This window comes from Coffea eugenioides, chromosome 2, assembly GCF_003713205.1.
Source record: "Coffea eugenioides isolate CCC68of chromosome 2, Ceug_1.0, whole genome shotgun sequence".
NCBI lineage: Eukaryota > Viridiplantae > Streptophyta > Magnoliopsida > Gentianales > Rubiaceae > Coffea > Coffea eugenioides.
This window is the reverse complement of record NC_040036.1, coordinates 11,991,188-12,008,011: the sequence shown is the minus strand read 5'-3', so window position 1 is coordinate 12,008,011 and position 16,824 is coordinate 11,991,188. Positions and strand designations below refer to the sequence as shown.

At 37.9% G+C, this 16,824-nt stretch overlaps 2 protein-coding genes across 5 annotated transcripts; both read left to right on the top strand.

The window, feature by feature from the left end:
* Nucleotides 1–1,349: 1,349 nt before the first annotated feature.
* On the top strand, nucleotides 1,350–7,706 carry LOC113763994 (protein TRANSPORT INHIBITOR RESPONSE 1-like). 4 transcript variants are annotated; one of them, XM_027308011.1, is made up of 5 exons: nucleotides 1,350–1,427; nucleotides 2,118–2,653; nucleotides 4,265–4,757; nucleotides 5,452–6,213; nucleotides 7,045–7,706. In XM_027308011.1, the coding sequence occupies exons 2-4, from the start codon at nucleotides 2,133–2,135 to the stop codon at nucleotides 6,202–6,204; spliced, it is 1,767 nt and encodes a 588-aa protein (XP_027163812.1). In that variant the 5' UTR covers nucleotides 1,350–1,427; nucleotides 2,118–2,132; the 3' UTR covers nucleotides 6,205–6,213; nucleotides 7,045–7,706. The 4 variants fall into 4 exon arrangements, with proteins under 4 accessions (XP_027163812.1, XP_027163811.1, XP_027163814.1 ...); XM_027308010.1 differs by lacking the exon at nucleotides 1,350–1,427 and adding an exon at nucleotides 1,494–1,649; XM_027308013.1 differs by lacking the exon at nucleotides 1,350–1,427 and adding an exon at nucleotides 1,839–1,950.
* Nucleotides 7,707–13,529: 5,823 nt separating this feature from the next.
* Nucleotides 13,530–16,014, top strand: LOC113760868. The gene has a single exon (XM_027303604.1). The coding sequence runs from the start codon at nucleotides 13,813–13,815 to the stop codon at nucleotides 15,571–15,573; it is 1,761 nt and encodes a 586-aa protein (XP_027159405.1). The 5' UTR covers nucleotides 13,530–13,812; the 3' UTR covers nucleotides 15,574–16,014.
* The last annotated feature ends 810 nt before the right edge of the window (nucleotides 16,015–16,824 follow it).

Here is a 16,824-nt window from a genome sequence, read left to right as displayed (position 1 = left end):
CAACATTTTGGTGTTGAGGAATGCTCTTACTTTTTTCCTTCATCGGATCGTAATTACTCATGACATGTGCGAAAATTTCAGAGTTTTTTATCGTGAGTTTAAAACCTTTCACTTAAAAAAAACACTCAGAACTTATCGCCTTTTATACGATTACTTCCTTTCTATTCATGAATTTTAGTGCAAGCCTCAAGAGTTGATAATCTGAGAGCCTCAAGGGCTCATAGTTCTTCCCCCTCTTGGCCAACCGAAAATGTGACAGTTTCTTGGATGCTGGCATAATAAATGTACTTGTTAGTTGCTATCGCTTATTTTCTTTTGATAATTCCTTCTTTATTTTTTCGATATACAATTTAATTTCAAGGAATTGAGGAAGTTTCTACTGAACTGAACCTAAAGAGAATCAAAGATACCTCATCCACGCAATTACACTGCAAAATAGAAAGAGTTGAGTCAAGTTTGAACAAACTTGGCACTGTCGAGCCAAACTATATTTTGGCTCATTGGCTTTTCAAGCTGACTCAATTCTATATATTTTTACTAAATTTTTTATTAGATTCAATTGGATTCAAATTCAAGCTTGAGTCTTATACTCGAGACCTTGATTGATTTAAAACTCAAATTTGAGTTGAATTCGAATTAATTCTAGCCAAAGCTTGACTTGGTTCCATTCTTTTGCAGCACTTAGATTACAAGAATTCTTTTCTTTCGTTTTAAGCAAAAAGAAAGAAAGAAAACTCGTTTATTCAACCACAGTGAAAATTGCAACCCTCTCAAAGTTGCAGTTTGGCTTTGTTAGTAAATAAGCCTAATATTTGCATTTAGTTGTTGAACCATGAGTTTCTAAGCTAGATCTTCTAATCTCACATTTATTTCTTTTCTTTTATAATGTATTGTATTACCATCAGAGGCTAGAGTCAGGTAAACACTTTCTTTTCTTTTTTTTTTTTTGGGGTTTCTTTTTCTTTCTGTGATCTTTGGAAATTTTCTTGATTGACCCATTGTTAACTCTTGCGAAAAAATGCACGTGGCAGCAAATAAGAGAGAAGGGTGGACAAATCACACACCAAAGTGTACATGTCAGACTTGTCAGTTTGCCACTGCCAGCTTAAGCTAAGTACTTAAGATGGGATTCTTTAATCAATTATTTAGAGCTTTCTTTCCTAAATTATTGTGCATAATTACTGCTCCCCTTTAATAAATTATGCTTCATCTCAGTTCTCCCACACTTCAATGCCTTTAAGAAAAGCAGAAAAAAAAATTTCAAGTATACCTGGTTCTTTTTTACTTTTTGCTTGTCTATATCCATAATATGCAACAAGGAGTGGTTAAGTTGTGCTACCCCTTAAGTACGGTCTTGTAGCCTTATTTATCAAATGTGGGGTGGTCCAATAAATTTCTAGCATTCAGCAATCAAGAACGCAAAAGAGGTAAGAAAGTGAAAGCTCAAAGCTCCACCCTTTTGTTCATGGCCTCATGCATCCCCCACTCAATCATCCACTTCTTACTTGTATAAAAAATTATACTTGCATTGATTTCATAGCTGTCAACTTATAGCATAATATGTGTGTGTAGTTTTTTTGGGCCTTTTTCTTTTTGTTCTACTGTTTCTCTTCTTCTGATTTCTGAGGTAGTCTTGAGTAGTTGTAATGGTAAGTAATTATGTTTCTTTGTTTTTGTGGTGGATCTTGAGTTTCAGTTATTGGGTAGTGCTTCTTGTTTTCTAATTCTCTTTGTGTTGGGGTTGGTTTTGTTTGCTTTAGGGGAGAGGGAGGGGGGGAGGAGGTGGAAAGGGCCATATCAATGCTTGAGATACTCATGAAATTTTGCTGAGTTGCTGCATTAAGTACTTGTCATTCATGAATATCTGTCAGAAAGGTTGCAACTTTGGGATGAAAATCCCAGCATGAGGTGTAAGCGTCTCGGTAATTCATTTCAAGATTTGGCTGTCATGTTAGTATCATTTCTTTGAGTGTGGAGTATTCCCAATTACTTGGTACTCTTTGATGTTTCCATTTTTCCTTTTGCATTTATTAACTAATTTTAGAGAATTTCCTGGAAAACAAATATATAGTCTCAGTGATGCTGTCTAAACTTTGGTATTTATGTTAATGAATCAGAACCAGCTGTGGAAAATGGATCCGAATATAAAGAAAACCAAGAACTCAGCAGATTCGGCGAACTACCCTGAGGCAATTCAGTCACCATCCCAATTTCCAGATGAGGTCTTAGAGAAAGTCCTCTCTATGCTGCACTCCCACAAGGATAGAAGCTCAGTTTCCCTCGTCTGCAAAGATTGGTACAATGCTGAGCGTTGGAGTCGGACCAAAATATTTATAGGCAACTGCTATTCTGTCTCTCCTGAGATTGTTGCCAGAAGATTTCCAAGAATTAAGAGTGTGACTCTCAAGGGAAAGCCTAGATTTTCGGATTTCAATTTGGTTCCACAGAATTGGGGTGCTAATATTCATGATTGGCTTGTTATGTTTGCGAAAGTTTATCCCCTTTTGGAGGAGTTGAGACTAAAAAGAATGACTGTGAGTGATGAGAGCTTGGAGTTCTTGGCTATGTCATTCCCTGGGTTTAAAGCACTCTCATTGCTTAGTTGTGATGGTTTTAGTACTGATGGGCTCAAATCAATCGCTACTCATTGCAAGTAAGAGTTCTTTTACGTGTTTTTCCCATTTATTTTTCTGAGTTTCATGTTTGTTGGACTAGGATCAGGTATTTATTTCGTGACTTATCTGGGCTCTGTTTGCAGTGTGTTTATGCAAACTGTGTTATGATTGATTTAAAGAATTCGAGATCTGTTATTTGAGTGTCTTTCATGTGCTTGTTCTACGTGTATTCGGATTTGATTTATGCTTTGTTGTTTATGAATCATCTACAGTTCCCTCATTGATTTTTTTTTTCCCTTGAGAATGGACTTAGGAGAATCTGATCACTGGAGGGGGGAAAAAGTAATTACTCTTTAGGGTCGAGTTTCTCTCTCTCTCTCTCTCTCTCTGAGTGTTCATGGACCAGAAAAGTTGAGAAAATTGTTTATGGTTTGATATGTATAAATTATCTGGGAAAGTTTTGGAGGAGATAGATAGGAGGGGGTTTTTGTTTTCTTGCTTTCCCTGTACAAAACAGAGTAGTAGTAGTGGAAGTTGAGTGCTTCTACTTTATGGGTTCTTTTTCTCTTCCTTTTGCTGTTGATTTCTGGATGTGACGTTTGACCTGTTGAGGAGCATTCAATGGATAGATTGTCCTTGATACCATAATTTATACAGATACGGTCATTCTCACTGTACAAGGCAAGCCGCATTTGCCTTGAAATCCGACAAGCTATTTATTCTTTGCTGGAAAAGTTGTCTTTTTGGCTGAGTTCAGATACCTCCATTTCAATACAAATGTTGGTCGTAGAAATGTTGATATGCAAAGATCTTTGCTCAGTTATTTGGTCCAAATCTGTATGCCAAGGCAAGTCTGCTTACTGCCCTGAACAAATGGAGTTCACAAGTCAAAATGCTGTCAACCTGGAAGATGAAAATTCTATCAGGATACTTTGGATGTCTTGTAATTCATATTAGCAAACCTGGAATTTTTACATAGCAATTGATTATTCGATATTCTTTATTTTCATTGATATTTCGTTGCATCTTGTTGTAGGTTTTGGTATCATTCTGTCTGAGGAAAGACCTTCTCTTTGTACTTATATTCTTTTTTTCTTATGAGTGTCTTTTGCTGCTGAAAAATCAGAAGGATTAAAGCAACTGGAAGTTATTTCGCTTTTGATTATCATTAGAGGTTTTACCAAATTAGTTTGTTACCACTACGTGGTTTCCACTGACATTCATTTTCATGGCTAAGAAAGAGAACCACGCAGGAAATTCAGTCTTGTGAAGCATATGTAGTTTAGTAAAACTTGGATCTACTCATAATTGGCAATTTGGCATCTTGTCATTTTCTTAGAAAATGCTCCCCGTCTTCTTCAGAACATGAGTCAGCATTAAAAATTATCAACCTCGCCTCAGATATTCCATATTACAAATTCTGACTCGTCAATTACTTCTGCATCATTCTTTGGTGAATTTCATCAATCAAACTGAACATTCTTGTACATCATATACTGCTCTTCAACTTTGGTGTTTCAACAGTTTATCTTCTTTTATGTCCAGATCTATCTTTTTCCCTTGATGATCCTAAAGCCTTCTTTTTTTTGTTCTTTTCATTTTCTTTTTTCCCTCTCTAATGAGAATATAACTTGTAATTTGGCTTGCAGGAAACTAACTGAGCTGGACATACAGGAGAATGGGATCGATGATGTTAGTGGAAGTTGGCTAAGTGCCTTTCCTGATAACTTCACATCACTGGAAATACTGAACTTTGCCAGCCTGAACAGCGAGGTCAGTTTTGATGCCCTTGAGAGACTTGTCAGTAGGTGCAAATCTTTAAAGGTCTTGAAGGTCAATAAAGGCACTGGCTTAGACCAGTTACAGCGCCTACTTGTGCGGGCACCTCAGCTTATGGAGCTTGGTACTGGTTCTTTCCAGCAAGAACTCATGTTTCGCCATTGTATGGAGCTTGAGAATGCATTCAGAAACTGTAAAAACCTGCAAATCCTCGCTGGATTATGGGATGCCTCTTACGTCTATCTCCATGTTCTATATCCAGCTTGTTCCAGTCTGACTTTCTTGAATTTGAGCTATGCAACCCTTCGTAGTGATGAATTCACGAAGTTAATTGCTCACTGCCCTAACCTGCGGTGCCTCTGGGTAAGAAACTTTGCGTTTGAAGTTGCTTAGAATCTGCACAATCAGTTCCTTTCATTGGATCTGTTAAAACTGCAACACTGAATGAATGATCAAGACTGGAGGATTATCGAACATAGTAATTGCTGACATCATGAAAACCATGAACAATTTCGTGTTCAGACATTGGCCAAGTGAACAATCTTCTCTACCAGTCACCAATCTGAACTATCAGCACAAAATATAAAACTTTTTAAAGTCATTTGTATAAAACTGAGCTTTTCTATTACACAATCCCTCATGTTTTCAATGTGTTCGTCTTGCTGATGTCTGATACAGTAGTGCACAATTTGTCTACTTCTTGATGATTTGTTTGAGAGGTTTCTTTTTACTAGTATCCTTATTTTTTTTCATACTTGTTGCTTGGGAGATGGGAATGCATTGCCCCTGAAGCTCAGATATGCACATGTACTCTCTGTTCATGACATTTCATATATACACCTCTGACAAAGCTTAAATTCACTTATATGCTTATGCTGAAGAAATTAGTTGTTTAACTTAGAAAACCTCAGTGCTTACTCTGAGTTGAATATAAGACTGTTAAAACCACCAAATTTTCTACACGTGAAAAAGATAAATTGAGATTTGTTGCTTGGAGTACACTGAATATGCTATGCTCATGGAATTTGCATTCTCATATGTGAATGCTCTGATACAGGTTCTTGATACTGTTGAAGACAAGGGACTAGAAGCTGTAGGATCCTGCTGTCCCTTGCTTGAAGAAATCAGGGTCTTCCCTGCACATCCTTTTGATCAAGATATCAACCATGGCGTGACTGAGTCAGGTTTTCTGGCTGTTTCTCATGGGTGCCGCAAACTCCACTATGTTCTCTACTTTTGTCAGCAGATGACTAATGCTGCAGTTGCAACTATAGTGCAGAACTGCCCTGATTTTACCCATTTTCGTCTCTGCATAATGAATCCAGGCCAGCCAGATTACCTGACAGATGAACCCATGGATGAGGCTTTTGGTGCTGTGGTAAAGACTTGCACTAAGCTTCAGCGGCTTGCAGTTTCAGGCCTCTTAACTGACCTGACATTTGAATACATTGGGAAGTACGCTAAGAATCTTGAGACTCTCTCGGTGGCTTTTGCTGGCCGCAGTGATTGGGGTATGCAGTGTGTGCTTGGTGGTTGTCCAAAGCTGAGGAAGCTTGAAATTAGAGATTGCCCATTTGGAAATGCTGCACTACTGTCTGGGTTGAAGAAATATGAATCAATGCGTTCGCTCTGGATGTCAGCATGCAATGTAACAATGAATGGTTGTCGTTTACTTGCAAAGGAGATGCCAAGATTGAATGTAGAGGTCATGAAAGACGAGGAAGATGATAGCCATGTGGACAAAGTTTATGTATATCGTTCTGTAGCTGGGCCAAGAAGGGACGCCCCACCATTTGTTCTTACCCTGTGAGATTCTAAGGTAATCAGTTCTTGGTCATCTTTTTCTTTGAAGGTATGTGCATGTGCATCTGGTTTGTGATTTTTTACAGCAGACTCGTACATATTCAAGAACACGTGTTAAGGTTGGTTCATTAGTTCATTGGCTGGGGCAATCCCTATTCTGATATCTGCTGTGTTCATAATCATATTGGACATATCCTGGATACGGCACTTTTACACTAGCAGTGAAGCCTTGATAATTTATTGAACATGTTATAAAAAACTCTTGTTGTCAATGCATTGGAATAAAAAGATGTGCTTCTGGAGAGTTCTGCTAGTTAACTTGATAACTTTGATGTTATTGGATCTTTGAAACAATCTGGTTGCCTCATCTCCAAGTGAAAATTGTAAAAATTTGCTGGCATTGCATATGTGGTACCACATGCCCCATGAGTTTAACTATGTGATAGGATATCAATAAATGGGTTGAAGCAACACAGGAAAAAAAAATAATAAAAAGGTTGAGCCAACACTATGGTGTTAGATAAATTGTATAAGCCGAGTCCTGAGTATAATATGCTCTTGAATTTGCTATATTAAAGAAAAGCTGCCAAACCTGGCTGACAGTGTTGGAGCTTTTTCCTCTTCAGTCACACACATCTAACTTGCTGTGAATTTGGATATAAAATATATTCATATTCAGCTGACAAGTTCAAAAGCCTGTATTGAATGTCCCCGGTATCTGTGCCCGGGGTAATCATCTTCTCTTGCACTTTGTGCTGTCAGTTTCCCCATAGGCTGTTCATGTTATTTTGTTAGTTTCCCCATAGTTTTTGAGGCACGAACAAAAAGTAACAAGTCGTGCATGCAGGGTTTATGCAGGTTTACGATGAATAACTCCCTAGCAGTCTTCCAGCTGGGATCTGATTATTGAATGAATGTTATAGTAGTGGTAAAGAAACTAAAAAAGTCCTAGTTCTTGACTGATGGCTCTTTCAAGTATATTATCTGTTCGCTTTGCATGGAGGAGCGGGATAACAACAAAAGGCAAGGATTGTAAGGCCCTCCTGCTTCAATTGCTGTGGAGTTGGTTGTACTTGCATCTGATGACTGAAGAATCATCATATATGCAAGCGCTCCAGCTATCAAGAAATGCAATCGACTGAGAAAAATGCCTTGCCTCTAGAGAGATAGATATATAAGGTGAATTCCAAAACCAAAGTGCCAAAATGAGCTACATCTTTAGAGGTGGCATGATCAAGACACAGGAATAGCCATTTTCCTTGAGCTTCTTCCCAGTATGTCATTCTAAAACTTCCAGTCCTTTTTGGCCCTCCTGTGTCGTGGTTTATTACTTTTCGGGGTGAGATCTTGTGCAGTAATTCCATTGTTGCTACCCTTATCTGCACTGGAATTACTTCCCCATTATTGTCACCCGGAGGAGGAGGATACTGTCACATAAAGAAGGAATAGTTTCTTTATTTATTTATGAAGATCCAATGCAACCTGTTCCAACTTCATTTTTGTTGAAAACAACATACAAAATTACACAGAAGAATGCTGTCTATCCTTGTTTCATTTCCTAAAGACAGCCAGTAAGACAAGGACTAAATGCTGTTGACAGGAAGATACTAATTCATCCCCCCCAAAAAAAAATATATATATATACAAAAGACAAAAACCAGTTCAACTTTTAGTTTTGTTGAAAACCACAAACAAAATTACACACAAGAATGCAATCTTTCCCTGTTTCATTTCCCAAAGAAACTGCCAATAAGACAAGAACCTAAATGCTGTTGACTGGACAGCACTAATTCAACAATAAATAAATAAACACCGTAGCACTACTTTACTTGAGTGCCGCAGGGGTGTAAATTTTTCTCTCAAGCATATCATATGCGCAAAAATAAGATTTTTAATTTAAACAAAGATTATAGGACCTGTTTGTGTTTAAAAAAAAAAATTTTTTTTTTTTACACCACCTGTGTAAGATTATGTAATTCTAAGAGTGTTAATAATTGTAGATGAAAAATGATCGGAGAAGTCCAAGTAGATCATATAAATTATCCATGTCCTAGGTCTTGAGAAGAGTCTGAGTGCCATTAGTGGATGGCCACCCAATGTATATCCCAAACCCCAACCAAATTGTTAGACCCAATAAGGGAGGAAGGCTTGTAGGACAACGGCCCACCAATGCTCCATCACCTTTTTTTTTTTTTTTTTTTCTGGCAAGGGTGGTTACTGGGGATGGTGAGGTGGCGGTGGACGGCCGAGGACCCGGGGGGGGCTGTGGAACTTCTATGAAGTACTTTTTCAAAAAAAAAAAAAAGAACTTCTATGAAGTAGCAAGCTTCTTTTGGTTTCTCTCTCCACCACAAGAATAAATAAATAAATAAAATTCTTTTGGCTTTTCAATATCAGTAGTTAAAGAAAAAGAAACCACTTGTAAGTGTAACCTGATTGGTTCTGCACAAACCCACTTTGGACAAACTTCAATATTTTTTTTTTTGGTTTATAGAGAGACTTCAAACTTTACAAAAAGGGAAGGGAAAAAGGATTGGGATCGAGAATCAAATTAAGAACCTCACGATCACCTCACCTGATCAATTTTCCTACCAATTCAGTTGGATTATAATTTGACCAATACAGTTATTAACCTATATATAATATGTTTGGTTCTTCAACATTACCCTAATACATTACTCATAAGTGATTAGGGAATGCTAACCGTTTAATTTGTGTGTATGTTTCTGTATGTGGTTCCACTGTTCAATTTCAAGAAAATTTTAAGCAATCTTTAGTATGGTAGGTTGCCTTGATTTGACCTTCTAGGCCAATAATAACCATTTATCTTAATTAGCCTATGAAACACTGTGCAGATCTCGTGGATGACCCCTAAGCTATATCTAGCATAAACCACCACAATGACTTGCGACCTAAGATGAAGACTGATCTAGCAGTTAAACACTATGCTAAGACCATATAATTGTTAGATATCAAGCAATTAAGAAGAAACAATCGTGTCAAATCACCTATCAAGATGTAGACCATAATAGAATCCGATCTTCTAATCTCAACTTTCTTGTATTATCTATCTACGGTATACGTTTGTCTGTTCAACTTCAATCATGTCTGTGTTCACACTTAAAAAGGTATTGTTTCATAACTTGTAAATCAGGTAATTTGATATGATACCTATTGGTGCACCTGATTAAACAATGTTTAGTGTGAACTAGATTGGTCAGAGAGCATATGTGCACTTGTGCAGGACATTCAATTCTATATGAACATGCTGCTGCACAAAGTTGAGCTTCTTTTTTCGTTCGAGAATAAGCAGTTCCTACCGACCATTATACAAATATTGATCTGTAGTATCATCCTAAATTCTAGAAACCCAATATATAGCCAACAGTTAGCAATCTGCAGTTTGGCAAATGGCAATTGAAGTCATGAAATGCACCATGCAGCAACCAAAAAATTGCACAACGCCAAGAGATTCATGGGTTTGGCTCATCTCGTCGCACAACTTCAAAGCTGACTAACTAGCAAATGCAAATGGCTGGTGGTTCCCTTGAGGCTTGAATGAAAAAGACTCGAGAGAGCGTAATAGAACACTATATATCCTCTTGCAAGTGTCCGTACCAACAATTGCAACAAGCCAACAGCCCTTGATCGGTTACATCGTGGCAGCTAATTAAAGCACATTTTAACTAATTCCGAAAGTTTTTATTGCTATACCCTAGTATTTCCATTTTCTTCTGGCACTATTAATTGCTAAAGGAAACTCAGTTGATTTTTATTTCTATGACCAGTCCATCAGGCTCTCATCATCTCTTGATCTTCCGGGGAATTGTTGCTTAACAACTTTCTTGAGGATTTACTTTGAAGAAAAAAAAATCTAACACTTGGACAAATCCAAGCTTTAACAACCCCCAAGCCCTTTCTAAGTATTAGCTGTTGAAACAAATTCAAGCCCTTTGTACGGCAAATGATGATTGCATTATTTGGATCTACTTTTTCGTTGATTTTTTGCAAGCACTCATTTATAATAAATTCTCCTTTCTCTCTTTGTTTTTTTTGGCCCTTTGTTTTTCTAGTGGTTTTTGCATGATGAAGTTGGAGAATGCATATGAGCCTATGAAATTGTAACATGTAGTAGTTTTTTACTTCGAAGCTAAGGTATTTGGTAGCAGAGGATGTTCAGTTATGAATTTCGCTTCCTCTCCACTCAAAGGTGTCTTGAATATGATCACTGGATTTTTGTTCCATCTCTCACATATCGCCCTTTCTACCTAACCTTTGGATCCGCATTAAAAGACCACCACAGCGTATAGTTGATGCAGCAAGCTTGTGCTTCTCCCCTCATAATTTCTTCACTATTAGACAACAACAGCTTGGCCCTTTATTTGCCTCACGTCGCAATCTTCGAAAATGAAAGATGTAAAGAGATGTTAAGGTAATTATAGTCTGATGATTTGATTTTCGCATAATAATCATCTAGAAGAGAAAATCAAATTTCCTCCAAGTCGTGTGCAGTAGAATGCAGTATGTAGTAGTAATTGCTTCACAAGCAAATTCTTTCCGAATTTTACTTTGATAAAGTAATGCACGTGGCAGCAAAATGTTACCATAGAATGCAGTATGGTTAGAATAATAAAGCAAGCAAATGGGAAAAGAAATTAAGTTCAAATTAATCTAATGATTGGGAATAAGACTCTTAGTTGGATTTCAACAAACATTTGATGGATGAATTGGTCGGCCTGCACGCTTGCAAGTTAGAAAGCCCTTCAGGATAAGTTATCAAATAGAATTGATGCAGATGCTCCACTACTTTAGTCCAATTTGGCATGGCAGTAAAGTTATTCTTCAAAACTTTGTTAGAAATGCAATGCCGTAGACAAGAAAAGCTGAAAAGCTCTTTCTATAAAAATAACAATCCGTGACCAACAAAGCAATCCATGCTAATTTTGTCACTTAGTGAACACCATTAATTAGTAGTAAATTGGGCATCCAATCATATCCTAAGTAGTACGTTTTCAATGTATGCTGTGTTTTGTGATGCCCGTTTTTCACCATTACTAAAGCCAATACTTGATTTGAATGTTTAGATATGCCAGATTACCAAAGCCAACACTTGATTTGAAGCAAACTTGACCGGTTAGTTCTGTTTATTTTTATCTTGTGAGGTGAGGATACAATACATAATCTTGATTTCCTAGTGAAAAGGTGAGGCACCGGAGCTTGGGGAATAGAACAAAGGGGGGTTCACATGGTGGGGTGAGGTGGTGTCATCTCTACACTGAGGGGCATTGAAAGCTGCTCCCTTCCCCCCTCCTTCCTTTCTTTGCCCTTTTCACCTAATCAAGAAGGGTGTCCTTATGAGGGTGGTCCATTGTCCCTCACGTTTTTCCCAGTTGAATGTTAATTGTCTTGCTTCGGCATCTTTCCTTTCCATACTTAGCCGTCACGCTTTTTGTGGCTTGGTATGTATGTGTATATAAATGATAAATCAAAGTGAACTTCAGCAGACCATTGCTGATATTTCCCAAATCAAGATTTTCTTTGACCTCTAATTTGCACTGGGAAAATGGCACGGGAAATTTGGACCAAATGCAAATTTGGCCTCACTATTTTGGGTATGGAATATTTTTAACAGGTATTCTTCGCACCTCAGCAATACTTAAGAAGGAAGGAGTAGATTTTACTGCATTTCCTGCTGCACTTGTGTAGTGCCAAACTGCAGAATCCCCCGGATTCTGAGTTACTAATCATTCTTGAAAACCTGAATATATCATTAGTTATAACGTGCACGAAATAGATATTTTCCATCCCACGAAACGTCTCTACATTCATTAACCTTTGCAAGCCAACTCATGCCCGAAGAATCACTAGGACCTATACCATAAATCAGGAAAAGGTTTTGACAAACGTAATCTACCAGATGAATGAATACAACCAAAAGAACGTATACAAAATTTACATTAATACTTTCTTGATGATCGTAACAAATTTCAGCTGTACCGCTCTACTTAGGTAGTTTTTTTTTTTGAATCACCGTCAAACCACACGATGCACCACACACAGTATAAATTTAGGACAAACCTCATATTGAGGCACATTGATGGAAGGCAAGATTTGAACCCTTGACCTCCCACCCCACAATTAATATGGTGGTCAACTCCTCTAGAGGGAGTTGGTTGCTCTACTTAGGTAGTTAGGTTACATTAAAAAATTTTAGGAATTTGTTTTGTGGTACCAAATTCCCTATATATCCGTAGGATGTCTAACAGGTTCCTGATTATTTTAATTGTACAAAGAATTTTGAGGCAAAACAACAATGTCGCTTTCTTCCTTGTATTCTCTCTTCAAGACAGCTCACTAGTTTGGATTTTTTCTTTTCTTTTCTTTTTTTTTTGGCCCCCCTGTCTTTTTGTTAAACTCAACGTCACCTTGTCATCAGTCCTAGACAACTTTCAACAATATGTTTAGGGTTAGGTATTAATCTGGCTTTAACTTGTACATGCCTATCTTATATATCAGTTATTATCACTCATGTAGCACCTAGCTTCACTGTCTCATCTTCGCCCATCTTCCCCAACAAGAATCCAAAACCCACAAAGATTGAGAACAAAATGGTTATACATTCCAGGTTTAGGATCAAAAAATTCGATGGGTAACGAAGATCCTTCATTATCACCATTCACCAGTCCCCCCTGCATCCCCAGTAATCAAGAACCAATAGAAAATGAAATGCTGGTTTTTTTTTTGTTGCGTGAACTAAGATGATGTCAACCCCTTTTTTTCTCTACAATTGTGTGTTAGGAACTTAAATCTTGTTAATATCCTTGCTATATTATTGCTATATTATACTAACGTAACCAAATGATTTGGGGAGAGAAATAGATCGGATGGATGGATCGTAAGAAGAGAATGTGGGTGAGACGTCTCGAACTCGGCCCCGTTTTCAAGCATTTAGTATATTTTTGTATCTCCAATTATAACTTAATTTATCCTCAAAAGAATGCCACTAAAAGGTAAGAACAAATAGTGCCATCTTTTTACTACTTTTACAGAAGTTATTTTTCTGTTAAACAACTTTACGCAAAGTTCAAAATAAAGAGAATACTTTCATCTTTTAGGACCAAAACTTCTTTTTCTAAAAATAGGACCAAAATATTAGATCGTGACAAGAACAATTAGGTAAATTAACCCATAGATGTCCTTCCATGTTAGAAGGCAGAGAAACTTCCGATTCCTACCATTTGCATATTTCTCAAACAAGTTGTCCTATTATTTCTCATGCTCATCCCTTAACTGTTGCAAACCCCTCAACTCAACCGACCAACCATTTTAGGCTCGCAAAATTTCATAATTTACCCTTCCAATTTCCCCTATTGATATTAGGTTCCCATACTAAGTATAAGGCCATAATAGTAGTTTCACCCTCCCGTCAGTTTCAGCTACATGCACTCGCTACGAGTACTGCAGATAAGATCCGGTATAGGAGACCTGGTCATTCTCTTCAGTTGATAAGATCCTTAACCCTTACTACACTCTCAACTGTCACCGGAATCTTGAATCCCCGGCGACCGGAAAGAAATGAGCATCCCTTTTCAGCCAATGAGCAATTAGTACCAATATGGGTGAAGAGAGCAGAAGCTGCCTAGACACGAAACAAGCCGAAAATTCATCTGGATCATCATCATCATCAGCCCTGGAACAGAGAAGTATTGAGCATGCAATTCAGGTCATATCTTCACTGATTTCTATCTCTCATTCCATAAAAGTTTTTGCTGGAAAATGGCAATCTATTCGCGACAAGCTTGAAGAACTTCTTTCCAGCCTCACGGTTATAGAAAACTGTGATTCTATTGACAACCCTTCACTTGTTAGCACTCTCAAGGCCATATTTCATGCTCTTAAGGATTGTGATGATCTTGCAAAGAGCTGTTTGAGGCTATCCTTTAGTGGGAAGCTGCTCATGCAGAGTGATCTTGATATAGTTTGTGCAAGATTGAGCGATTATACTAAAAGTCTCTCTGATATTTACACTCTTGGATTGCTTACTCAGAATTATGCAATAGTTTTATCAAGGCCGAATCTTGGAGCTTCGAAAGATGACATGAAGCTGTATGTGAAGGACTTATTGTCAAGACTCAAGATTGGTTCTGCAGATATGAAGGTACAAGCTTTGATTTCCTTCAATGAAGTCATTCAAGAAGATGACAAATATGTCAAGATTGCGGTGGAAATCGAGAATTTTGTCGGTCTTCTAGTGAATTTTCTTGATTCACATGAGACTGAAATTCAAGAAGAGGCTGCAAAAGCAGTTTCTGTGATTGCAGGGTTTCAGGCTTACAGGGGAGTATTGGTTGGTGCGGGGATAATTGCTCCACTGATCAGAGTTTTGGAAAGTTGGAGTGAATCGAGTAAAGAATTTGCAGCAAGGTGTCTGCAGAAATTGACTGAGAATTCAGATAACGCGTGGTCAATTTCAGCTCATGGTGGGGTTACTGCCCTGATGAAAATATGCAATAATGGAGATAATTCTGGTGAATTAGTAGGATTGGCTTGTGGGGTGTTGAAAAATCTTGTTGGAGTAGAAGAAATCAAGAAATTCATGGTTGAAGAAGGAGCAATATCTGTCTTTATCAAGCTGATACGGTCTAGAGATGGTGCTGCAGTTTCACAAATAAGTTCAATTGATATTCTTCTAACAATGGCCTCAGGAGATGAATCAATTAGGCAAATAATTGTCAAAGAAGGTGGGGTTCGCGCACTAGTCCGTGTTTTGGATCCCAGATTATCATTCCCCTCAAAAGCAAGGGAGATGGCATTAAAGGGCATCATGAGCTTTTGCTTTTCCTCTGTCAATTGTTTTAACATATTGTTAAATTATGGTTTCTTGGATCACATCATGTATTTTCTTCACGATAGGGAGGTTTCACTCCAAGAATTAGCATTAAAGGCTGCATTTTGGCTGTGTGGAACGTCAGAGGAAGCAAAGAAAGCAATGGGGGATGCTGGATTTATGCCTGAATTGGTCCAATTTCTTGATTCTAAGTCATTGGAGGTGTGTGAAATGGCATCTGAAACACTCTATACAATGATTTTAGTACCCAAAAACAGAAAGAGATTTGTGCAGAATGAGCAGAACGTGGGACTTCTTCTACAAAAGCTTGACCGAGTGGAGATGAATTCAGGTAACAGAAAGTTACTGCTTTCCATTTTGATGTCACTGACCAGCTGCAACAGTGCAAGAAAGAAAATTGCAAATTCAGGGTACCTCAAAAAGATTGAAAAGCTTGCGGAGTCTGATAACTCAGATGCAAAAAGGATTGTCAGAAGGCTTTCCTCCAATAGATTCCGTAACATTTTTAATGGATTCTGGAATTCCTGAACGTTACTTTTACTTCTTATTTATTAAAATTGCTGTACATCACCATTATATTAAGTGAGTTTCAGTTGTAATTTTAGGTAGATCTCCTTCTTACCCTTTTGTCTTCTGCAAAAAGAAAAATACGTGTACAACATCTATCTAGTTCATCGTAGCATTAATTATTTATAGGGTTCCATTGGAATGAGAATTTTGTATTAGGCCAATAATGCCTCTGAAGGGAAAAAGGGCGTTTAAGTAGATCTTTTCTATGGTTTTGTGAAGGGCACATGGGAATGGCATGAAATGAAGATAATAGGCATGTGATCAGTAGCAATCAATGCTTTGTCTTCCTTCAATTTGTACGAAGAAGAGAGTGATGGATGATATGGGCATTTGGCTGGCTCAGTCCTGTAATTGCTCGTCTTTCCTTCCTCAGCCAGTGTCTCTTTCTTTCTTTCTTTCTCACTATGTGTTGTGCGTGTAAATAACGTGTGCGCTGCTCCTCTCTTCCCATGAAGAACTTTCGTCTTGAAGAGCCAATGCAAAATCCATCCAATCTTGTGCAAACTTGGCTTCTCGTCTCTGATTCAAACCATTTCAAGTGCTGGCCCGACATTGTTTCAGTATTAAAAGGCGAAAAGAAACACTGAATGTTTATCAACATTTTCACCAATTTATGAAAACAGCATCTGTGTTATAGACTTAATAGCGGTCAATAATAGAGCAGTTCATTGTGAAACAACCATGGTTCAAAGTTGCGGTCGCAGTTGTGGTCACGGTCCGGACCGTTTCACATCGGTTTCAGCATATTAATCACGGTTTCGGCGAAACGCAAATTTTTGAAATATTTAATATTCTAAAAATGATTTAAAAAAATGATTAAAAAATAATTAAAAAATTAACAAAACTAATAAAAAATTAAGCGGACTCGGGATGAATTGAGACGACTTGACCGTTTCTATCCGTCTCGGAGACGTTTCGACCGAGTTCTCGACGATTCATTATCTCGGAGTCATCTCATCCCAGTATCGGACCCGTTCCAGTGACGATTCGGCCGAGTCTTTGAATCATGGATACAGCTGGTTTTAGTGCAAAATTCAGTGAATTATAGACACGATGATGAGGGAAACATTGGGGACCATCTTCTATGTCCACAAGCCATTGCAGTGAAGTTATTGGACCGGTTTGCTGGCCTTGTTCAAATGAAACTGCCCCCAATAGACCATATCTATAATCTATGGGAGTGGCGCAACTTTTCAAGTGAACTGATAT